At 56.2% G+C, this 24,903-nt stretch overlaps 1 protein-coding gene across 7 annotated transcripts in view; it reads left to right on the forward strand.

Moving 5' to 3' along the window:
* The window catches only part of SHANK2 (SH3 and multiple ankyrin repeat domains 2), a 662,741-nt gene that overhangs the window by 624,773 nt on the left and 13,065 nt on the right, over window positions 1-24,903 (forward strand). For 5 of the 7 annotated variants that reach the window (XM_073008675.1, XM_073008789.1, XM_073008736.1 and 2 more), the window contains 5 exons: window positions 4,405-4,540; window positions 5,054-5,134; window positions 15,324-15,454; window positions 17,430-17,541; window positions 20,100-22,506. In XM_073008675.1, the coding sequence (XP_072864776.1) occupies window positions 4,405-4,540; window positions 5,054-5,134; window positions 15,324-15,454; window positions 17,430-17,541; window positions 20,100-22,506 (2,867 nt within the window). Of the gene's footprint in view, window positions 1-4,404; window positions 4,541-5,053; window positions 5,135-5,406; window positions 5,416-6,757; window positions 6,779-15,323; window positions 15,455-17,429; window positions 17,542-20,099; window positions 22,507-24,903 lie in introns of all 7 variants that reach the window. The other 2 variants (XM_037998869.2, XM_073008685.1) reach the window with 2 other exon arrangements.

The raw sequence follows: 24,903 nt of genomic DNA on the forward strand, positions 1-24,903 counted from the left end.
TCTGTCCCTTCCCAAAATTCTAAATGCAGATGGCATCAAAGGCAGTGATAGCAGTTTTCTGTTTCACTGGTGGCTGGCAAGAGCCACAAATCCAATGCCCCCTCAAGCTGAGAAAGTGACGTCACGGCCCAGGAGGCTGGGGCGGGTGGGCACAGCAGCTCTCTCAGCCCCAGCTAACAGCAGGGGAGAGTGCCGCAGGCAAGTGGGAGGCCCAGCTCCCCAAGTGCGAGGGTTCTGATTTTTCAATGAAAACTGAAATTCTAGACTTTCTATGCAAAGGTTTCATACTCTCTAAATTGTGACAGCTAAGTTGAAACTGACTGAGGCACTGTGCGGGTGGGATTTGACCCTTGGTAATCGCTGGATGGGGACCAAAGGGAACATCCTAGGATGTGTGTGGATGGTTTGAGGCCCTGTCGGCACCACATCCCTGCCCCCAAGTGCTTGCCAGGGTAGGAAGCCATGCTGTTTACTGAGGACACCCCACTAGAGAGGCAGGTGTCCTGCCCACGGGCACCCAGCAAGCAGCAGGGCCCCCACGGGCTGTGGACACAATAATACACTGATTCTGGAGGGGTGCGGGCCCACCAGGACCAGGGCTCTCCGGATACCATCCCACCATGAAGGGGGAGGGAGGGCCCTCCAGGTGGGGCTGGGACTGCAGGGGAGCTCTCCAAAGCAACGTTGTTTGGAAGTGACTCATGACCTAGGAAGACCTGGGCGAGACAGATTCCGGAGGTCAGAGGGGCATCAGATGCCCAATAACTGATTCCAAACCTAGCTCCACCCCTGCAAGCCCTGTATGCCCCTTTGTCATCAGCTTTCAGAGAAAGCCCAGTGACGTTTCCAGGGCCCATGGGAGCCTCATTTCCTCCGAGCTTTCCTGAGCAGGTCCTGCCATTTGCTGCAGTCTGCTGAGGGCAGCAGGTCTATAAAAGGGGTACAGGGGACAGAATAAGGAATTGGGGAGCCCTGCTGATCAGGAGTTAGGTGGAAACAGCAGCTTCTGCAGACTCAGATACGAGACATCACATCTGGGCAGCCAGCCTGCCCCCGTGCAGGAGCAGCTCTGGCTGGGGCAGCATGACTGTGTGGAGGTGCCACCAGAACGTGCACCCAGGCTGTCGGCTACAGACAAGGAAGGTGCTGGGGCCACCAAGGTCCTCGGTCCCACAGCCAAGCTTCCTGAGAATCCCCCATGAGTGGCTCATTCCCTGAGAGGCCCTCTGGTCCTTTTCCTAAAACACAGTCTCCCCTGCCCAGAGAAGAGTAATGTCTGTCTCTGACACTTCTGAGGAAAAGGGCTCTCCAGCCCCTTGACCCTTCCAAGGCACAGGAACAAACTTCTCCCCCAAAAGTGGCCAAGGGCCAGCTCTGGCCAAGATCATGGAAGGACAGCATCCAGCCATCACAAATGAACCACAGGAGATTCTGGAGGATGAGGATTCTAAGGAGCGAGCCCAAAGCCGTGATGGTTAGCAGGTCGCAGTCGGAGGCCACATCCCCAGCCCCTCTCTGCCTAAGTGGCCGGGCTGCTAGAATCCCCATCAGCCCAACGAGCCCTCAGTAGGCCCCAACTTGAGCCTGGCTTCTCCAGTGACCCATCCTTGTGCCAGTCCCGTAGTCTCCCCAAGCATCAGATCCAGAGAACGCCCCACAGCGGGTGGCAGGAGTGAGCAGGCAGTAATATGCACTTTCTTGGTTGGAGCCCCCTCAAGGCCTGGCACTGGGGGCCTGCCCAGAGCAGGGAAGCTGGTCCTAGCCCATCTCAAGGTGGGGCCAAGTCCTCCCCTCTCTACCCACAGCCTTATAAGGGATGACCCCTGGGGATCTAGTGGCTGGGCAGCTGGGGGCTCCCTACTGTCAGGTCTTCTCACCAACGTCTCACACACTGGCCTCGTGACTCCTGAGCCGGGGCAGCCTGCCTCCTCCATCTCAGTTTGAGGCCCCAGTGTCTCGGTGCCTCCCACATGTGTTTGGTACCTCATACAGCTGCTTGGGTCACATGTCTCATCTCTGCATCGGACCTCAGCACTCCCTGGCCGATAACCTCACCCTGGCATCCTGGGCCCAGCTCTCAGGCCTTTTCTGCGCCCCCGGCCCCCTAACTGCTTCCTTGCCTATTCCCACCCCAGGACTCCGCTTCACACTGCTGTTTCCTGGTGGGTCCAGGCCTCTGTTCCGTCTCCTTTTACTTGGCTCTGCCTTAGGTGGTACTCAGCCACCTGAAGTTATGTGTTCACTTCTTTGTGTGTTGGCCAAAACTCCCTCAAGAGGACGCAAACTTCCCACAGATGGAGACAGAGACAGCTGAACTGCCTGTGCCTCGTGGCTTTTAGTGGTACCAGGAACAGAAACACTGGAATGACTAAGTGAATGAATGAATTCCTGAGCAACAGCCGCTGCCCAGGTGTGCTGATTGGAGGGGAGGGAACCAATATAACATGTGGCTTGTGTTCGGTTGCCTGTCCGTACCAGAGCAGCAAGGGTCTTGCAAGCTGAGGTCTGCCCTCCGAGAATTCTCGCATTCTCTTCCTTGATCTGGCTTCTTTACTTCCTAAATCCATCTGCTTTCCTAATTACATTCTGAGAACCTCAGTCAAAGGGACAGCCCCAGGAGTCACCTTGCAAAGACCACTGCTGCTGTAGGTGGGCCTCTCTCCCAAGGCCCCACTAGGATGGTCCTGCTCCCAAGACTGTATCTTCAGGGCGGTTCAGGGTGATCAGCTGTCCAGTGGGCCCAGGACATTGGATACTCACTGCTGAAACCGGGCAGGTCTGAGTACATGGGAATGAGCCGGTCCCACAGCAGAGACTGCAGAGCAGCTGGCGTGGGGACTGCCCTGGCGCCGCTGAGTCCTCCCTGGGCTCGTCACAGCTCTGCCTGGAGCAGCTCTGCTGCCATCTTGGAGGTGACTGAAACTGGCACATCCTGGGCCTGTCAACAGTATGGGGAGCCGGGCGGTACCTGCTTCTATCCAGCTCTTACATGGGTGTTGGATTTGTGAAAATCCACCAAGCAGCACGCAGGCTTTACGTTTTCTGTTTGTGGCTACACCAGATGTTTAGTTTTTGAAAAATCCATAGCACGAGGAGGATAGACGTACAGCGCAGTGTGGCTGGTGAGGGGCATGACTTCTTGGCTGTTGTTTACCATCAGGGTGCTTTTCTTTGTTCAAAGGTGGTGCGTAAAGTAGCTGTAAACTTCACCTTCCCGGGCTTCCTCCTCCCTGCTGCCACCTAGAGACAGCTGCCTTTGGGCTGCGCTCCCATTCAGGAGCTGCTGGGATGAAGGTGCCAGAGGCCCCCTGTGGAGCTTAGTTCCATGGGCAGGGGTGGGGCCGGGGCCTTTTCACAGCAACATTTGAAAACCACTAAGGGTTATTCCTGCAGTAGCCAGGGTGGGCAGTGTCAGCCCAGACGCCTACCCAGCTCCAGTCTCTATCCGTCGGGTTTTCCTCTGGGAGTGGCGTAGGGCTGGGAGGCAGAGGCCAAGGCCATCTGCTGCTGAGCGTTGCTCAGGGAGGTGAGAAGAGCAGAGAGCAGAGGGCCAAGGCCCAGCACCACCTCTGCCTGTGGGATGGCACCCTGAGTCCGTTCCTACTTCTGTGCCAGGTGCATTTGCCACGGCGAGAACAAATGGGGCAGGGGAGGTAACCGGCTCCTAAAGGGACCAAGAGCTCCTCAACTGCAGGGCAGTGGCCACAGCGTGGCAGCCTTGGGGGTTCCCAGCCTGCCACTCACCTTCCCAGGAGTACTGGGGCAGCTAGCTATCCAGGCCAGAACGGGGACAGGGCCCCCACTCTGTGAGTGCCCTGCTGGGCCAGGCTCTTCTGCCTTCCCAGGCCTCTGGAGCAGGAGAGCAGGGAGGGAGTGGGAGGAAAAGGGCCGCGTCAGTGTGATGTGCGTTCCCAGAATATATGAGAAGCAATTAAGCGCCACGTTTCCTCCTCCTGTGAGGATGCAAAGCCTGGCGCTGCAGCCCAGCCCTGGAACTTGCCTGTCAGGCTCTTCACATGCAGTCTCTTGGTGGCCGTGAAAATTGCCCCAGGCCTGTAAGAGTAAGCACGTAAGGATGCTCAGGTTAAATAGGAATCAGGCCTTCCTCCGCAGCAGCTGTGGAGGACTCAGTGGAGAGCTGCAGTGTCACAGGAGGGCCTCCCCGCCTCCCCTGGCCTGCCCTGGCCTCCTGAGCCACAGTTAAGTGACCTCCACAGTCACAGCAGCATTCATTCTGGTTTCCCCAAAAGCACCTTTGCTTCCAAAAAGATGACGATCTCACTCCCCTCGCTTCCCTGCATTCGCCCCCCTTTTAGGAGCCCACATGTCTCTGCCTTGGGTGGGTGCTGGCTGTCTTCTTCTCCGCTGGCTCTCACTGACGCCATCCTCCCCGCCTTCCCACAGGTTAACAATGAGAATGTTGTCAAAGTCGGCCACAGGCAGGTGGTGAACATGATCCGGCAGGGAGGGAATCACCTGGTCCTTAAAGTGGTCACGGTGACCAGGAACCTGGACCCCGACGACACTGCCAGAAAGAAAGGTACATGCCCCACATTGCCCAGCTCCAGCCTGGGGCCCTACCAGGGGTGGGTGGGGGTGGGCAGGACAGCTGGGGGGCAGTGGGCCCTCTCTCTAGCTGATTCCACACTTCTGAGAGCCCAGGAACAGGGACAAGACTGGAATTTGCTGCCAGAGCCCATGACAATGACTTGGGGCTCACAGGCTGCCGGAACCATCCGTGCCCCACCAGGAGTGCCCTTTTAGTCACTAGCAGGTGTCCCTTCCGCAGGCTTCCGACTCAGTGTCCTGTCCCCTCCCTCCCCCTGCCCAGGCCCACCCATGAGAGGGCAGGCTCTGCACTGCAGTTCAGGGATACAGCAAGATCCTCCTGAGCACCAGTCCTTTCCCATCATAAGCACACCTGCACAATCCCCGACCACCGCAGCCAGACAGCCTGAGAGCCACCTGCCAGCCACAGGGCCACCGCTGGCCTTATTCATATGTCTGGAAACATGGTCTGGGGTCTCACACCCATCTCTCCTCTGCCCTCCAGCTCCCCCGCCTCCAAAGCGAGCACCGACCACGGCCCTCACGCTGCGCTCCAAGTCCATGACCTCAGAGCTGGAGGAGCTTGGTAAGTCGCACACCCGGCCCAGCCCCGTAGTCGCCATGCCTGTCCCTGAGCTGCCCTTTGCAAAGCAGCAGGCTGTGCATGGCCCCATGCTTGCTCGCTACCCCCTTCCTGCCCCTGTGCCCAGACGTGTGTCGGGAAGTGCCCCTGCATGCCCAGCAGCCCCACGTGTGCACCTCCCTCGGAGCCTCGCGGGGAGTTGTTGCTAGTCCTGCCTTTCCTCTTTTCTGTTTATCTAACATTGTTTTGTTTTGAATTTTTGGGCCTCTCACTAGTGGATAAAGGTAAGCAGCCCCACTGGGTCCCCAGAGCAGCTCCCCCTGCTGTCTAGGGCACCCCCACCAACATCCATCTCAGTCCAGGCCTCAGAGGCCTGCGCGAGCTGCTCCCCATGTGGCTCAGACCGGAAGGCTCCATCCTCCGGGGATCTGTGTAGATAGCGTGGGCTTGGCAGAGCAGTCTGGTCTGCACAGCAGGCCTAGGGAACTCCCGGCACCTTTGTATAAGGTCTGCAAGGAACAGAGAGAGGCTCTGGCCCTCTGACTCCATCTTGGAGACAGGGGAAGGGCGACAAGCAGCCACGTGGACCATGCTGGCCACGCAGGATCCTGTTCCGGGGAGTCACCATGGAGCCCAGGGACACCTTTGGAAAGAGGGTGGTTCTGAAACACACAGAGATGGCGTGTGGGTGGAAATGTTTGCTCCACTGGAACACAAATTAGAGCTGGTGAAGGCAGCTTACATGGGCACGGAAAAAATGAGCCCCTGCCCAAGGCCCACGGTCCAGTCCAGCTGGCCCAGGAGGTTGAGAGCCAAGCCCCGACCGACACTCTCACTCACAGGCCCTGTCCTCCCTGCACTCCCGGCACAGGCAGCTTTCCCGAGAGGGGTCTAGCAAGTGCTGCCACAGTGGTGAAGCAGTAGTCATCCTTCCTTGGGCAAGGGTGCTGAGGGCGGCCAGGCCGCCTCTCACAAGGTTCTGGGCTGGAGTCTGAGGACGGGCATGAGGCCTCAATCCAAAATAGCAGCCCTGCAGTGGCACTGCCCCACCCACCCAGAACCAGTAGTGCCCCGCGTGGGAAACCCACTTCCACGTGCCCCAGCCTCACAGTCGATGGAGGTGGCGGCCAGCCTCCAGGCCCTCTCCACAGGGGCCTGTCCTGGGGCTCCCCAGAGAGACAAACCCAGCAGCTCTCATCTTTCCAAGGGGTGCTCCCGCGAGCTCAGCTCAGTCAAGAAACAAAGGAATGAGGCAGGAAAGGCCACAGGTGCGCTCTGAAGGCTGGCCCCACCACCTCTGCTCATGTCTGCTCTGAGAACTCATCCCCCACTTTGGCAGGGTGCTGGTGGGACAAGAGGTGCTGAGGAAGAAGGAAAGCCCCTTTCCACTGCCAGGCAGTAGGTTAGCGAGCAGGGCAGACAGGACAGAGTTGTGCGGGCAGCCAAGGTTTGCTGCTCCGTGGATAGCGCAGCCTGCGTTTGCAGCGTTCCAGACAGTCCCTGCCCGCTGCCCCAGTGCTGGCCCAGCCTGCTCCTGAGGCGTCCGGAGCTGACAAGGCCCGAGTGTAGGCTGCGGGCGGGCGCTGCATCCTGGTGGCTCACGGCGCTCCCCTTTCTGTTTGCAAGCCTCAGTCCGGAAGAAGAAGGGTAAGGGAGGCCCGGTGTCTGTGTCAGCCCCCTGCCCATCACCCCCCTGTGGAACAGAAACCTCCTTTGTGACGCCGTGCAGTCTTGAGTGTGCCGCAAAGCCTTGTGTTGCCTTCTCCCACCGGGTCCTGCCCGAGGAGCCCCACCCTGGAGCACATCCGTCTGTCTGTTCTTTCTGCTTGGCTTCTCCTGTCTGTGATTCCCCAGCGTGTCCTGTGTTTCTTCCCTGACCTGTGTTCACATCGTCATGACCGTGAAGCTGGCAGGACCCCTGTTTGGTCTTAGCTGGGCAGCCTTCAAGCTCTGTCTGTGAGGCCTCCCAGGGGCCTGAGTCACATGGGGCTCCCTGGATGGGGGGTTGCAGGCGAGCAGAGCCCCTGGCTGCATTCCTGACCCTCAGGAACCCTTTGTGGTGGGCAGGAACTGCCTCCCTTTAAGGCCCGGAAATCACCCACTCCCCAAGAGGCTGCCCTGTGCCCCGTGCCTGGCACTGGGGGGAGAAGGGAGCAGGGTGAGCTCTTTGGCTATACCTCCCCACCCAGGGCTGGTGTGGAGTGGGAGACTGGCAATCACCATGGAGTGGGCAGGCGGACCGCAGGCCCCGGATAGACTCGGGTCCCCCTTTTCACAGCAGCAAGCACATTGGGGGGTACTGCTCGCCTGCTGCTGGACACAGCTCCCCCAACAATTAAAAGCAGCACTCCGAGCTTTTAATTCATCTCTTGGAGTTGGGAGGACCCTAGCATCTGGCCAGAGGCACTGGCCCTAAGGCACATCTTAACTGTGTCCCAGTCATGTTAGATGAGAATGGGTGAAGTGGGCATAGAACCACCACTGCCTCCCCCCCGGCTGTCCCTGCCTACCGCCCTGCCTGTGTCATCCCAGTGGCCTCTGTGCAGCAGCCCCGGGCTTGCACCAGTATCCTACGGCTGCCCAGAAAACTCCCAGCAGGCTTTCTAGGCCCCATTGCTGCGCCGAGGATATGGACACCCGGGATACAGAATACCCTTCTTTCTATGTCGTGCAATTACGTTTCTGTGTGAACGCCCCTTCAATCCAAGGCCAAACCCCAGCTCACAGGAATGGCCCTCTATTCATCACCTACCCGAGGAAGACGCCCCCACCACAGGTGCCCATGGACCCAGTTGCCAGAACAGCGCGGGACAACAAAACTCCCTTGTCAGGGAGAACAGTTCGGGACTCAGGTGGCTGAGCCGCTGTGGGCGCCTGTGGCCTGCTGGGACCTGGCCCCATCCACACTGCCCTTCTCCCCCAGTGTGGCATCAGAAGATAAGAGTCACAGCCTGCACAGCCAGGCAGAGTCCACACATAGCACGGCCAGGAGCTCCAGAGAGAGAAGATCCACCTCCCGTCTGAGCAAGAGAACCTGACTACAAATTTGAGCTTAAATGCCCCAGAGCCCCAACCCCAGCTATAACGGGGGCAGGGGTGGGGGCAGGAAGACCCCAAAGGGACCAGCAGCCGTGGCCTGGCCTGGTCACACTGGGGGTTCCAGCTGGGGACTGAAGACACCGAGGGGTACTGACAGCCCCTGCCTCCTGGGCCATGAGCGCATCCCACGGTGCACATGCGAAGTGTGGAGCACACACTGGGGTGCAGCAAATGCTCCAGGACCCTGGTGCTGCCTCCACCTGTCTCTGGGAAGACTGGCCTCTCCTCGGAAAAAGCACTCACCACACTCCAGAAAGGCATGTGGAACAAAAGTCAGGCCTTTGCAGTTGTATTGGGTTGAAAAGTGACCCCCAAAGTTCTGTGAATGGGACCGTATTTGGAAATAGGATCCTTGCAGATCTAATCAAGATGAGGTCATGCTGGACTCGGGTGGGCCCTAAATCCAGTGACGTGTCCTTGTAAAGAAGGAACAAGCCAAGAAACACCATGGATTTCATCCTCCCCAGACCCTCTGAAAGAACCTGACCTTGGACTTCCAGCCTCCAGAACTGTGCAGGGATATGTTTCCATTGTTTTAAGCCCCCCAGTGCGTGGTCATTTATCTTAACATCCCTGGCAAAGCACCTCAAATCCCAACTCTGTCCCCTGCTAGCTTTACCCTGCTTAGTGATCCCAGATTTTCAGTTCTCCATCTGTAAAATCTTTGTTTAGTGTTTAAGTGTTCTCTGAGCACCTGCCCTAGACCCCAGACCCTGTGCTGGGCTCAGGCAGAAGCCGGCTGTCAGGTAGGATTTGGGGTGGGGCCTCTGCCCCCAGACACATGAAGGGGACTGTGGCCTCCACCCTACCAGGCACCTCTGACTTGTACCTTCAGACTCTAGCCCTTGGAAGGTGTGTGACTCAGAGCTGCAGGCCAAGACCAGTCCACCAGAGTCCAAGCACACACTTCCCACCCTGCACTGCCTCTTTGGAAGATTAAACCAAGAGGCCAGCCAGCTGGCAACAGCCGCTGCTTCTAACACACACAGCTTCTGTCCTCTAACATCTGGCACTGCAGATGTGTTTTCCTTTTGGAAATGGAGTGACATTTATACTCTGTCACTCAGAGACAGGATGTAGTGGCACTGCACCTCCAGAGAGGTAGACAGACCACTTCAAGCTCACATAAGCGGAGAGAGCAGTGGTTGAGAACCGATAGGGTCCCTGGATCATCTTGGAGGATGTGAAGCAGACCATGAATCAGGGCCCAGGAAAGCTGAAGAGCTGGAGCAGCCCTCTGCAGCCCTCCACAGGGTCTGGTCTGCTGCTTTCCCCCGGAAGGTTCTGAAGAGTCGATGGGAAAACAGCTGGGCACTCTGCCCCTCAATGGAGCTGGGTCCCAGGCTCTGGGCCTGCTGTATGGCCACAGGCAAAGGAACTCGCTGGACAGTGGACCTAGCGTCGCTTCAATGCAGAGCCCATTTCCTACCTGGGGAAGCAGGAGACTTGGCCACCAGGTGCCTGTGTGGTCCTGGGCCTCCCAGCCTCAGCATGGACGCTGGGATTGTGTCACTCCTCGATTTGGTGACTCCCTTGTGACTCGCTGAGGATGCAGAGCCGTGGCAAGATTTCTCTAGCACGGGGCACGCTGCTTCTTCCCCCCATCAGGGGAACCTGCACGGTAGTCAGCCCGTGGTCCAGAGTCAGCTCATGGGTTGGGGGGCTCTGGTAACAGGAAGGGCAGGCAGGTGACAAACCTACCACCTCCCCTCCCTTTTCCCTGTGCCTGGTCAGCATCACGTGTGTCTTCTAGAGAGAACACACGCTTGCTCAGAGGGCTGAAATGCGGGTGACTGCTGGGGCATCTTCATCAGCTCCTCACTGGAGTATTTTGGGATTTGACAGTTTCAAATCTGTCTGAGGCTCGTTTTCAGTCACTGAGCACTTCATTCGAAGACTGCCAGGGGCCGGATTCGCTAATCCCCTTCATCCGGAGTCCCTGAATAAAGACCTAGTTCTGAGCTTTTATAAATTAAGCATAATCCTTAGGAGCCTAGAATGAGAAGCAGGAATCTGCAGTCCTGTGGCTTCTCTGAAAAGTCTTGGAGATCTGGTAAACAAGATCTCCAAGATAGGGACTGAGCAAGTCAGGCCAGCACGCTCCCACTGCCCACATCCCCAAGAGACAAGGGCCAGGAAGGACCCACACCCCTGTGGGGGACCAATGCAGGGTTTTCCTTTTTCATTTGAATTACACTAACTCTAACTTAAAAAGGAATGCTAGCCCCTGACCCTGTCACCCCAACACGCCTGGCTGCTCTCACCTATTCTGGTTCAAAAGAACGTTTGTTTTGGGGTTATTGGGAAGGGAAAGGTTTAAAACAGAGACCAAGCATCCACAGTCAAAGTGGCCACAGCTTCAGGGATGCACCTGCAGGGACTTGACCAACCCTACCCTCCGACGTGGCGACGGTGATGATGGGAAGGGCGCCCCCACCCCCACCTCGTGGTTCTCCTGGATGAGGCAGAGCATGCCAGTGCTGACCCCAATCATTTCCAAACTCACATTCTGCAGCCGTTGCCCACCAGGGCCCAGGGCTGGGCAGCCCATTCACATGGCAGGCACAAGGCTCGGGGGACCCCCATCCAGCCCCAGCTCCCGCGTGGTCCCATGGTTTGCCCTGTATGGCCTTACGCATCTCAGACCTGAAATGTTTTCGCTTCAACAAGGGAACAATCCCTTTACTACAGCCAGCTTCTCATGAGGATCAACCCAGAACCTCCCCCTGATTCGGGGATGGTTGTCATTATTGACCAGGACACCTGTCCTTCACCCCGGGCACACAGTTACATGAGGTGTATTTGGCAAGATGCCTGCCGCAGGCCCTGAGGTCCTAAAATCACAGCCTGTAGCCTGTTCATTTTGGGAATGTGAGGATTCAAGGCAGTGCCCTGGGGAGGCCAGGCAGCAGACCCTCAGTGTGCAGTGGATGGAAATGAACCAGCCTCATCAGCTGTGGAGTTTGTTAATACATAAAAAGCAGACGCATGGCTTCTGGAAGGGCCCAGCTTCTTGAAGATTTGGCTCATTTAAATTGTAATCCCAGGAAAGCTGTTACACCCTAGAGTCCCTCCTTCTTTGATGTGCCCAGACATGGCCAACAGCACAGTGGAGCCTGGCCATAGCCTTCCCACACCCACCTGCGCTCAGGCCTTCCCCTGCAGGGCCGTGGCTCTCCTGCATCTTCTGGGTCTGACACCTCTGTCAATGTTCAGTGCTGATAACTTTCCTTCACCTCAGCTATTCAGCCCTGGCTGCCGCCTTAGCCTCTGAGCTTACCATAGTCTGAAGTCCGGCCAGGAGGGTTGCCCAGGGGTTTCTGGCTCGGATGGGCCTTCCTGCATCTCCACAGGTGCAGGCCCGAGCACAGGCAGGTGGCAGCCAGGAAGGCACCCTTCCCTGTGTGCACCTGTGTACAGTATCCGGCGGGCTGGAGTCTCTGTGGCTGTCCCCAGAGCTCACCACCTGGAATGCCCCGTGGGATGTTTTGTTGGGCTCCAGCTGTTCTTCCCCTAGCCTGGTGGCATCCCTTCTGGGTCATGTTCGTGGAGGTACATGCTGCTGCGCCCCACTCAGGCCTCACCCTCCACTGGGGTCAGAGGAGGGGCCCAGGCCAGCACTGTCAGGAAGCAGGTCCGGGGCATCCCCACCCCACAGTGCCCTGGCTCACCACAGTTGTGGGACATAACTCCCTGGTGACGGAGGCACATCTCAACCCCTGTTTCACTGGAGAAAAATACTCTGGGGGCCACCAGCGGCCACATCTCAGTTGAGGCAAAGAACAGCCACTGCCCAGCGCCCCCACTTCCAGGGACAGACCAAGCTGGAGCTGCACGTCACAGCCGGCCAAAGCAGATCACCCAAGCGTCAGCCTGGTCCTGAGTCAAAGGGGAACAGCCCAGCTGATGGGCAAGGCCAGGGCAGAGAGGCCTGCACAGAAACAAATTCGACCCCAGCCATCCAAGGAGTTCCAACCCAGCCCTAGGAGGGGAAAGGCTCCTTGGAGGAAGCAAATTGTTGGAACCATGGCAGGTGGATCCGGCCCGTGCAGCCCAGAGAGATTGACAGGGACCCTAGCAAAGGGAATGTGAGACGAGGCAGCCATGCAGCACCTGCTGCAGCTGGAGGAGCTGGGCTGAGGAGGGCAGAAGAGGAGGGTCTTGAACGCAGGTGAGGACAGCATGGCTCTGGACTGGGGTCACAGGTCGCAGCCAGGATGTCCCCACTGCCAAGTGAGATGAGAATCGGGTGTTTCCTACCGTGCCTGACCAGTTCCCTGAGGAGCAGATGCTTAGCATCCACCGGGGGAATGACAAGACCCCAAGGAGGCATCAGGCTCGTCAAAGAGCCAGCAGGGCTTGTGGGTCCAGGAATCACAGGAGAGAATGCGTGAGCAGGGATGCAGCAATGGGGTCCAGTGAGCCCGCAGGCCTGGTCAGCTGGACTTGGTCATGAAGGGAGAGTGCTGTGGGGGGAGATTGGGCTGCCCGGACACTATGGGGCAAGGGCTTTCTTGCTTTGCGTGAACACTTGGCATTTTGCTGACAACTGGAAATGTGGTCCAGGCCAGAGGTCGGCAAATGCCTCCCGGAAGGGCCCGATGGTAAGTGTGCTGGGCTTGGCAGCCATAAGGCCTCTGCTGCACATTCTCCTGGCTTTTCTTCCCCCCTCCTTGTTTGAAGGCTAAAAACATGTGGTTTGGCGTGGTGGCTCACACCTGTAATCCCAGCACTTCAGGAGGCCAAGGTGGGCAGATCACTTGAGGTCAGGAATTTGAGACCGGCCTGGCCAACATGGTGAAACCCCATCTCTACTAAAAATACAAAAATTAGCTGGGCATGGTGGCGCACAGCTACTCAGGAGGCTGACGCACGAGAATTGCTTGAACCCAGGAGGTGGAGGTTGCAGTGAGCCAAGCAGCCTGGGTGACAGCGAGACTCCATCTTAAAGAAACAAAAAAAAGTATAGACTGACCTGAGGTTCTGGTCCAGTGCGGGCAGGACTGGTCCAAGGGTCTGGAACACAGGCCTGGAACCAGGCCCCTCATGCAGACTCTACCATGAGAGTGTCCACAGGTGTCAGAGTTATGTACATCTCAGCTGCTCTGCAAGGTTGAGGGGCCATCACAGGGTGCCCGGCTCAGTGTCCCCAGCACACCCCCATTTCTTCTCCCCAAAATTCTGTTGTGGGAACCTCTGGTCTGGGCTGCCTTTGTCAGGAGCCTGATGCCTTTGTGTTGGACAACCCTGAGCCACGCTGTGGCTCTGGAAGCTTTGCCCATGGGTCAGCTCCCCGTGAGAAGCTGCCATGACAGGTAACTTCCGCCTCATCCTGAAGAACAACTTGGAGATGGGGGCCTTCCTCCCTGCACTCTGCTCAGCTCCGACCCGCACAATAGCCCCATGGCTCAAAGTCTGGGCAAGTCCTTAGCATACACTTCATGGGAGGCCACCAGATGCCAAGAGTGGGCTTAGGGTGGCCAGAAGGCAGAATGTTCTAGATGGCCTGCTTCTTCCCAGGGAGTAAGGCCAGTGCTGTCTCAAAGGCTTAGAATGGGGTACACCCACCAGGCACCGCACTGGCTTTGTCCCAACCCAGTGACATCTTAGAAGTACAACTGGGGTCACCTTTTCCACAGTCGGAACTGGAAGACCAGTTCTCCAGGTCTCAGTGGCACAGGGCCCTTGCATTTAAACAGCCCTAGACACACCCTTATGCCTGATCCTAAATACCCTGAGATGAAGCTAAGGTGTCAGGAGAGCTCCGGGATGTGCCTTCAGTTTTCAAGTTAAAAAAAAAAAAAAAAAAAAAAGTGCTGTAAATGTCCTTTTTAAAAAGCTTTTGTTAATTGCTAAGGATCCCTTATAAATAAATTTTGGCTTTCATTTTTTAAAAGGAAATGGGAAGGTTCTGCGTTGGGGAAAATTGTAACCGAGAACTTCCCTCTGCAACACTTACTAACGCCTGGGGCCCCTGAGCACCCTGGCTTCTAAAACACCCACACTGCCTTGGATGGCAGGTCCTCATGTCTTGGCAATCACAGTTACAAAGGAACCATATTTCTGAGTCTCTTTTAAAAAAAACAAACAAAAATTTCAAAAAGTCAGTTTAGTTAACCCTCAAAAGAATAAATCCCGGCCGGGCACGGTGGCTCAAGCCTGTAATCCCAGCACTTTGGGAGGCCGAGACGGGCGGATCATGAGGTCAGGAGATCGAGACCATCCTGGCTAACACGGTGAAACCCCGTCTCTACTAAAAAATACAAAAAAAACTAGCCGGGCGAGGTGGTGGGCGCCTGTAGTCCCACCTACTCGGGAGGCTGAGGCAGGAGAATGGCGTGAACCCGGGAGGCGGAGCTTGCAGTGAGCTGAGATCTGGCCACTGCACTCCAGCCCGGGTGACAGAGCGAGACTCCGTCTCAAAAAAAAAAAAAAAAAAAAAAGAATAAATCCCATTAGTAAGAATAAAGTGATTCCACTAAAGAAATGACCCAAACGCCTGTAATACCAGCACTTTGGAAGACCAAGGCAGGTGGATCACTTGAAGTCAGGAGTTCAAGATCAGCCTGGCCAACATGGTGAAACTCCATCTCTACTAAAAATACAAAAATTAGCCGGGCGTAGTGGCAGGTGCCGGTAATCCCAGCTACTCGCAAGGCTGAGGCAAGAGAATTGCTTGAACCTGGGAGGTGGAAGTTGCAGTGAGCCAAGATTGCACCACTGCACTCCAGCCTGGGCGACAGAGCAAGACTCTGTCTCAAAAAAAAAAAAAAAAAAAAAAAAAAAACCCGAAATGTCCCAAAAAGCTTCAGAGCCCTTGGTGGGCTGGGCACTTCCGAGGAGGCGACCGAGCTGTGGAGGGTCTTCTATGTCCACACCTCATGCATGCCTCCAAGGACAAGGTCTGGGAAAGGAGCCCATGCCCCAGTGGGAATGCATGTGGCAGAGGCACACGCATGCTCCTCACAGCAGCAACAAATGCCCCCTGCACAGTTCTGGATGCTGGAGTGGCTGCTGCACCTGTGCGCTTTCCTATGGACGCCCAGCTTCCCCCACTGGTGATGCTGCTCCAATCCTCACGGTTCTATTGCAGATAAACCCGAGGAGATAGTCCCGGCCTCCAAGCCCTCCCGTGCTGCTGAGAACATGGCCGTGGAACCAAGGGTGGCGACCATCAAGCAGCGGCCCAGCAGCCGGTGCTTCCCGGCGAGCTCAGACATGAATGTAAGTGGCCATACCTTGGGACCACGCGGGGCAGGGGCTGGCAGTGACCCAGGAAGTGGGTGGGCTGTCTCAGTAGCTAAGGCGCACATGCTGTCATGTCTGGTTCATGCTGTCCAGAGGTGGGGCCCAAATCCAAGTAGCCACAGGACGAACAGCCGGGTCCGTGCAGACTCACAGTGGTGGGACAGAGCAGACCACATCTAAGCCGTGCCACTCCCTTACTGCACTGACTGCCTCTGCTCACTCAGTGCCCTGAGCCTCAAAGGTGTCCCCTGTCATACTTTGCTGAGGACCTGTGAACACACGGATGTAAGGGGCCTTGACGCACGCTTCAGACAGAGGTGATCTTGCCTCCTGGTCCACCCAGAGCACAGAAATACTCCGGTGTGGAAGAGGCCATCTGTCCCACATCCCATGTGGCAGTCCCCCACGTGCTCCGAGATCCTGAGCAGCACTTGTCCTCGGGGCCCGAAGTGCCACGAAGGGCTTCAGTGTCTGCTGGGTAGAGTGGGTGCCTGGCTCAGAGCAGGCTGCCCGTGCCATGGTCACCTTCCCTATGCAGTCAGGAGGGCACACAGCTGGAAAAGGGCCTGGGGCAGAGGCTGCTCGATTCCCCCAGGCACATCCTGAGGAAGGCGTGGCCTCCTGGACCCTTGGATTGCTTCTCCATTTTACAGAGGCAGCCATATGAGCCTGATGTCAGATTCCAGCACTGCCTACCTGTCGTGATTGCTTACCTAACTTAGTATTCCCTTTGAACCAGTATCAAACTGCCTCACTATTTCTAGCCTTTTCTTGAACAATAACACCTATAAATATTATAAATTTACCACAAGACTTTTCTGTAATGTGCATTAAACAACTGTTAATGGTTACAATTAAAATATCTGCCCTCACACCTCCTCCCATCACCTCTGAACTTCACAAGGGGCCTTCCCCTTCACGCCCTGCCTACCCGTCCTTGCCTCCCTCTTTGTTCCCAGTCCTTCGCAGCACCCACGTGCCCCACCTAGTTGGGGGGTGTCTGAGACAAAGTGCCCTCGACCTCCCAAAGGGTCCCAATTTCCCCCTCCAGCCTCAGGGCCATACAGTGAGACAAACAGATGCTGTGGACACATGGAAACAGCATCTCCAAGCTGGAGTAATAAAAGCTTGCACACCAATATTTCCATTGAGCTTCCGCATCTGATATTCTTCTGGGTTGGCCTTCAACACTACAGGTTTGGGGCCCTGAGCCATCTCAATTTTGCAAACAAAGCAGCAGCCTGGGGAAGCCAAAGGGTTGGCAGCACCAGGACTCTGCTTCCAAGGTGGAGGAGGGGAGCTCTAGGCTCCTCCTGGAATAGGCCGAAGAGGGAGGAAGCTGGGGACAGCCTGCTGCTGCAGACTCCATACTGTGCCCCCAAGCAGCTCCAGGGCTTGCTCAAGCTAGCTGGCCCATCACACTCACCCACACACTACCCTAATACCTGGCTAGCCCTTGCACATACTGTGGGGCTAGTATCATGAGCCCATTTTATGAAAGAGGAAATGGTGGCTCCTATGTAAGGACTTGATGGTCACATGGCACATGGGGAGCAGCGTATGGACCCAGGCCAGACCCCATTGCCCACCACTCTGTGCCCTTTCCCACAGGACATCCAGCCTGGCCCCCATCTCAGAGAGACGAGTCTGTCCAGCTGCTCTGGCAAATGGTGTTGCAGCAGACCACCTCTCCATGGAACAGGGCATGCTGCCATCCTAACAGGGCCAGAGGCCAGTAGCAGCTGCAGTGAATAGGAAAGGCACCTAGAGAGGGCCCTTCCTGGGTCCTCAATGCTGTGGTTCTCATCAGCCCCTCTGGAGATTTGAGGTGGCTCCAGAAGCAGCTTGGGGAAGCCACAGTGACAGACGTTCCCTTGTGGCCTCTGGGCCCTGTGACCCTGGGTGGGGGCTGGCCAGGGCTGCATCTCACCCTAGGCTCTCCGCTTTGCAGTCTGTGTATGAACGCCAAGGAATCGCCGTGATGACGCCCACTGTTCCTGGGAGCCCAAAAGCCCCATTTCTGGGCATCCCTCGAGGTACGATGCGAAGGCAGAAATCAATAGGTAAGAAGTGTGGCACCCCCCACAGAAGTTGCCCCTGGGCTTTCAAACAGCCTTAGAGCCCCTCGGGAGTTCTGACCCCGGGCCTGCCACAGTTGCCTTGGCGTTTCACCCCAGCAAGGCCCTGCCAGCCCGCCTACCAGAGGGCAGGAACCTGGCCTTGCCCACCAGGGAGCCATTGGAACATCTGAGTGGCATGAAACTTATGCCCCCTGAAGGACACAAAATCCGGGGTGGCTTCTGTAATATTGAAGCCCAGTTATCTGTGATAATTCCAGCAGAGTAAAGGGGCAGGGGGGCAGGGTGGTCTGAGCCAGCCCCCCTGCCCCACCCTGCCCTGCTCAGGGTGGGAAGGGCGAGTGGGTTCCCTGCATTCCCCAGCCACCACCAGGCCTGGAGGATGAGCTCAGCAGATATACTTCCAAGGGTGGTCTGGTCAGGGTCTCGAATTCTAATGAAATAACGCACTGTGTGTTGCAGAAAACTGCCTTCCTTTCTTCTTAATGTCACAATTATTCCTATTGACTCTGTTGCAGGCAAAGGTACACTTGACCTTGAGACAAGGTCACACTTGACCCTTTGAGACAGTCCCTTTGTGAGATAATTCAGCATTGCCTTTACTGTGTCAATTCTGATAGAAGCTAAGGCCCTTGCCCTGTGAGAGTTGTGGGACAACCCTGGGACTCTGGTCTGCCCAGCCCACCCCAGGGGCACTGTCCTATGTGTTCTGGAAATGCCTCTGGGCTGCTGTGCAAAAGCGCAGCGTGCTTGTGAGTCTGAGGTGGATGACTGTAGGCAGTCACTAGGCAGTAAGTGGCCATGGAGGTGGTGTCTGCTGTGCTTAAAGCTCCCCCTGCACCAGCAAACTCAGGGAGAGCTGCGTATTTGTCTTGCGGTTACTGGTTAATAACAACTGATTTCCTCCTGTCAGACAGCAGAATCTTTCTATCAGGTTAGTGAACCCTTATGGTTTGGAATCTGTAATCTGAATGTAACCCAGTTTACTTTATAAGGTGTATTCTTAAATTAGTACTCCTTGGGAACATAATTGCCAGACAACCAACTCAGAGTGACTGGTCAATGGAGAACGAGCCATCTTTGCAATGCCAAAATGTCCTCCCACAAGGAGTATGTTAAATTTGGAATACCCTTATCGAATGGAAGTTTTCATTGGAATAAATTATTGTAGTTTGTCCTAGGAATTTTTTTTCATTTCAAGTAATTTATTTTGCTACCTCTTTGAAAACCCTGCATGCTCCTGACATGAAATCCCTGTGCCGTGCGTCTGTCGGTGCGTGTGTGCGTGTCTCGCTTCCCTTCTCCCTGAGTGCTCCTGTTGACGTGTCTGTGTCTTGAGCTGTTGGACAGTCTGTAAAGTCACACCCAGGCAACACACCCAGAGAACCCTCAGGCCACGCTGCTGGCTGTTGTAGGACCTCAGCTGCATCCCCACACATTCAACATCCACGTATTTTCATTAGGTCAACTCATACTTTGTGCCAGTATGAGGTTCTATCAGCTGCAATCATGGTGGTCCGCTGGGCTCTCAGCCCCTGCTCTAGAGGGTCTTGACAGGACCACTTCCAGGGCTGCCACTGGGACCCAGAAGGGGCTCACTGAGGCCTGGCTCAGGATCCTACTCCTACCTCAGGCCGGGATCTTTAAAGGAACCTGGGCTCCCTCCCCTCAGGGCCAGGCTCTCGAGCCCACATGGCCCCTCCTCTGAGCTGGCATTCCCCAGCCATCCACCTCTCTGAGCTGGCATTCCCCAGCCATCCACCTCTCTGAGGGTCCAGAGAGCTCCAGGACACACAGAACCCTAGTGGGGCCCAGTGAAGTCAGGCAATTAAAGGATTCACGTGACCCTCGAAGAAAAGCACCTCCTTCCAGCACACACACAGCCAACCGTGGGCAGATGGCTTCGCTCAGGGTGGCAGAGGCCTCCCTGTACATCTGGGCAGCCACGGGGCTCAAGTGCCATCTGGATGGTGGACTGCACACCATCCTTGCCACATAAACACAGCAGTACCTGCACCCCTTTGCTCTCATTTCACATGGACAGGTGACAGCCTTAGGCCCCTGCCCTAAAAACCCTCCCAGGAGCCCTTATCATATCTGAAGGGGTGTGGTGGAAGGACACCTCCTGGTCTAGCCAACCCCGCCCCAAGCACAATGCCAGCACAAGCACACGTGCGCACACACACATGCAGCCCCAAGGCAAGCTGCCCACTTGGCCTGCAGACTGGCACACAGCTCAGCGTCAGGGGCCCTTCTGCCCTGGCCTCATATAGCTCCCCTGCTGCAGCCTGCGCCTGGAGGCTCCGCAGCAGCAGCGTACTCACAGCATCCCCAGTGCCTTTCTGTTCTTCCCTTTCTTGTCCTTTGGCTCATGATGGGCCATGTGACTAACCACTTGGCATTGTGGCTTGTGCTGTGTTTCATGAACACCCGTTCATCATCTGAACTTGTGAGTTTGTGGAGACGTAGCATATCGCACGTTCCTAGGAACTTAGGCTTTGTTGCTATTGTGACTTAAAGCTAAACCTATCTTCTATTTGTAGGAATAACAGAGGAAGAGCGGCAGTTTCTGGCTCCTCCAATGCTGAAGTTCACCAGAAGCCTGTCCATGCCGGACACCTCCGAGGACATCCCCCCTCCACCACAGTCTGTGCCCCCGTCCCCACCACCACCTTCCCCCACCGCTTACAACTGCCCCAAGTCCCCAACTCCAAGAGTCTATGGGACAATTAAGCCTGCGTTCAATCAGAATTCTGCCGCCAAGGTGTCCCCCGCCACCAGGTCCGACACTGTGGCCACCATGATGAGGGAGAAGGGGATGTACTTCAGGAGAGAGCTGGATCGCTACTCCCTGGACTCTGAAGACCTCTACAGTCGGAACGCCGGCCCACAGGCCAACTTCCGCAACAAGAGGGGCCAGATGCCCGAAAACCCATACTCAGAGGTGGGGAAGATCGCCAGCAAAGCCGTCTACGTCCCCGCCAAGCCCGCCAGGCGGAAGGGGATGCTGGTGAAGCAGTCCAACGTGGAGGACAGCCCCGAGAAGACGTGCTCCATCCCTATCCCGACCATCATCGTGAAGGAGCCGTCCACCAGCAGCAGCGGCAAGAGCAGCCAGGGCAGCAGCATGGAGATCGACCCCCAGGCCCCGGAGCCACCAGGCCAGCTGCGGCCTGACGAAAGCCTGACCGTCAGCAGCCCCTTCGCCGCCGCCATCGCCGGAGCCGTCCGCGACCGTGAGAAGCGGCTGGAAGCCAGGAGGAACTCCCCGGCCTTCCTCTCCACAGACCTGGGGGACGAGGATGTGGGCCTGGGGCCACCTGCCCCCAGGACGCGGCCCTCCATGTTCCCCGAGGAGGGGGTTTTCGCCGACGAGGACAGCGCTGAGCAGCTGTCATCCCCCATGCCGGGTGCCACGCCCAGGGAGCCCGAAAACCATTTCGTGGGTGGCGCCGAGGCCAGTGCTCAGGGTGAGGCTGGGAGGCCGCTGAATTCCACGTCCAAAGCCCAGGGGCCTGAGAGCAGCCCAGCAGTACCCCCTACAAGCAGCGGCACAGCTGGCCCCGGGAATTACGTCCACCCACTCACAGGGCGGCTGCTTGATCCCAGCTCCCCGCTGGCCCTGGCACTCTCCGCAAGGGACCGAGCCATGAAGGAGTCTCAGCAGGGACCCAAAGGGGAGGCCCCCAAGGCTGACCTCAACAAACCTCTTTACATTGATACCAAAATGCGGCCCAGCCTAGATGCTGGCTTCCCTACGGTCACCAGGCAGAACACTCGGGGACCCCTGAGGCGGCAGGAGACGGAGAACAAGTACGAGACCGACCTGGGCCGAGACCGGAAGGGCGACGACAAGAAGAACATGCTGATCGACATCATGGACACGTCCCAGCAGAAGTCGGCTGGCCTGCTGATGGTCCACACCGTGGACGCCACTAAGCTGGACAATGCCCTGCAGGAAGAGGACGAGAAGGCAGACGTGGAGATGAAGCCAGACAGCTCGCCGTCCCAGGTGCCAGAAGGTGTTTCCGAAACCGAAGGTGCTTTACAGATCTCCGCTGCCCCCGAGCCCACCACCGTGCCCGGCAGAACCATCGTGGCGGTGGGCTCCATGGAAGAGGCGGTGATTTTGCCATTCCGCATCCCTCCTCCCCCTCTGGCATCCGTGGACTTGGACGAGGATTTTATTTTTACAGAGCCATTGCCTCCTCCCCTGGAATTTGCAAATAGTTTTGATATCCCCGATGACCGGGCAGCTTCTGTCCCGGCTCTCACAGACTTAGTGAAGCAGAAGAAAAGCGACACCCCTCAGTCCCCTTCGTTGAACTCCAGCCAACCAACCAACTCTGCAGACAGCAAGAAGCCAGCCAGTCTTTCAAACTGTCTGCCTGCCTCATTCCTGCCACCCCCTGAAAGCTTTGACGCCGTCGCCGACTCTGGGATCGAGGAGGTGGACAGCCGGAGTAGCAGCGAGCACCACCTCGAGACGACCAGCACTATCTCCACCGTGTCTAGCATCTCCACCCTGTCTTCCGAAGGGGGAGAGAACGTGGACACCTGCACAGTCTATGCAGATGGGCAAGCATTGATGGTTGACAAACCCCCAGTACCTCCTAAGCCAAAAATGAAGCCCATCATTCACAAAAGCAATGCACTTTATCAAGACGCGCTCGTGGAAGAGGATGTAGATAGCTTTGTTATCCCCCCGCCCGCTCCCCCGCCCCCGCCGGGCAGTGCCCAGCCTGGGATGGCCAAGGTTCTCCAGCCAAGGACCTCCAAGTTGTGGGGCGACGTCACAGAGATCAAAAGCCCGATTCTCTCAGGCCCAAAGGCAAATGTTATTAGTGAATTGAACTCTATCCTACAGCAAATGAACCGAGAGAAATCAGCAAAGCCGGGGGAAGGACTGGATTCACCAATGGGAGCCAAGTCCGCCAGCCTCGCTCCAAGGTAAGTCCGTGGTTGGTGCAGGTGCACACCGCTCCGCGTGCACTGTCCCTGCTGACCAGGAAAGGCCCTCGGGTAGCAGCCCCAGCGGACACGAAGAGGGGAATTTGTAAAGCCTGTGTGGGCCACGTCTGTTAATGCAGTAACACTTCTTTTTCTCATGCTCCTGGACTCTGGGACAGCCAAGTAATGATCACAGCCATCCTGGTGGGACACAGCACTCCCTCATAAAGACCTGTAATGAAATGAGGTTGCTGGAAGCCCTCCCCATCATGGCTTCCAAAGAGAAGCTCCACTCTCTCCTCTGTGCCCTCCAGATCTCTGCCAGGACTACCTAGAAGGCCATTTAGAGCCTCACCAAAGCCCAAACCAAGCTTCGAGTTGGTTGCAGGAGACCAGCTGCCCCAAGAGGGCAGCGAGTGGCTGGGCGGCAGGTGCAGGTGTCTGAATACACGTGTGGGTTCTTCTCCCCGCATCACTACCAGGTTTGCGGGCTAGGGAGGCACTGGGTCATGGCTGTACTGGTGAACTCCAAGTGCAGTACATTCTTCCCTGCCAGCCCCCGCTGTCCCAGGGGCAGAAGCCTCCAGCTGTGTCCGTGTCAGCCCTTCACAGTATCATGTGGGGTTTACATTATTTCCATTGGAACTGAAGGTAGAGTAAGTCAGGAGTCATTTCTAGATGCAACCAGAGGGCTCTATCTGAGGCTGTCTGGAAGGAGCCTGTATTTTATCTCTCATGCACTGCTATAAAGAAATACCCGAGACTGGGTAATTTATAAAGAAACAAGGTTTAATTGGCTCAAGTTCTGCAGGCTATATGGGAAGCATGATGCTGACATCTGCTTGGCTTCTGGAGAAGCCTCAAGAAACTTTCAGTGATCACAGAAGGGGGAGCAAGAGGGAATCGGGGGAGGTGCCACACTCTTTAAACCACCTGATCTCGTGAGAGCTCACTAACTATGTACAGTACCCGGGGGATGGTGCTACCATTCACGAGAACTCCCCCACCATGATCTGATCACCTCCCAGCAGGCACCTCCTCCAACTGGGGATTACAATTTCACATATGAGATTTGGGTGGGAACACAAATCCAAACCATATCAGGGCTCAGCGGTCTGTGGCTTTTGGGAGCCCCATTGGGTCCCGTGATGGCTTATGGTTCTTGGTTCTCCTTCCCTGTGGCGTGCACCATTTTGCTGTTCCCCAGGCAGCAGCATCTTCAGTCTCTCCCACTGATATTTGATCTCGGGTTTCATCATTTTGACTAATGAAGCCTCTCTCCACACCCCTGCTGGGCAGGCATTTGATTTAAGCCACTCAGTGCAGTAATCAGTGACATCACATACAGCTGGGGCTCAAGATGTAACCTGAGAGCCCCAATTTTCCCAGTTATTTTTCAGTGTGGATGTAAATAAATGACTCGGATGCCATCTATTACTCTAGAGGAGTATCAACAGACTGGCATTGGTAGAGAGAAGCACAGTTACATGGCAGACATTCAGACAGTGCCTCCAGTCAAGGAGAAAGTCTTTAAGAATTATGTACGTATATACCTACAAGTACACTCAACAGCCTCCAGGAATTTTGAGAAAGGGTGTTGCTTTGCCGCTCAGGGTGGAGTGCTGTGATGTGATCACGGCTCACTGCAGCCTAGACCTCCTGGGCTTAAGAAATCCTCACACCTCACCTAGCCTCCTGAGTAGCTAGGACTATAGATTGCATGCCACCACACCCAGCTAATTTTTTTTTTTTTTTTTTTTTTTTGGTAGAGATGGGGTCTCGCCATGTTTCCCGGGCTGGTCTTGAACTCCTGGGCTCAAGCGAACCAGTGGGCTCAAGCAAACCACTCGCCTCAGCCTCCCAAAGTGCTGGGATTGCAGACATGAGCCACTGCACTGGGCCAAAAATCTGAAAAACTGACTAGTTTAACCCTTCCCCATTACATACTAATGTGGCTCTTCCGTCGTTACCCTATGTGGAAGCAACAATTAAGAGGCCTTATCTTAGTGTTTCACATTTTTACAAAAGACTTTCACATGGGTGGGTAATTTTTATGACAGCTGGGGCGCAGGTATGAGTCACACCCATTTTTCAGAGGATAAGCGGCTTGTCTGCATACACAGCCAGCAGGAGATAGAGCTGGGGATAGATAGGGACACAGGCTGGGGTTTCCTGACTTTCACTTCCCCTTGTAAGCAATGTCTGCAGTAAGGAAGGAACTGGAAGGGAATGGCTCTAGGGCTGGAGGAAGGAATGCACTGTTCAGGCCAGCGGAGCATCCTGCACCAAGCTCTGCTCCCCTGAGCACTCCACCCAGTGAGTCCAGGGACCTCGTCCGTGGGGGCCTCTCCCTGAGTGGTAGCTGGACAGCTCGTCCCCTCTACTCGTCTTCAGGCT

The sequence above is a fragment of the Chlorocebus sabaeus genome, chromosome 1 (assembly GCF_047675955.1).
Source record: "Chlorocebus sabaeus isolate Y175 chromosome 1, mChlSab1.0.hap1, whole genome shotgun sequence".
Taxonomy (NCBI): Eukaryota; Metazoa; Chordata; class Mammalia; order Primates; family Cercopithecidae; genus Chlorocebus; species Chlorocebus sabaeus.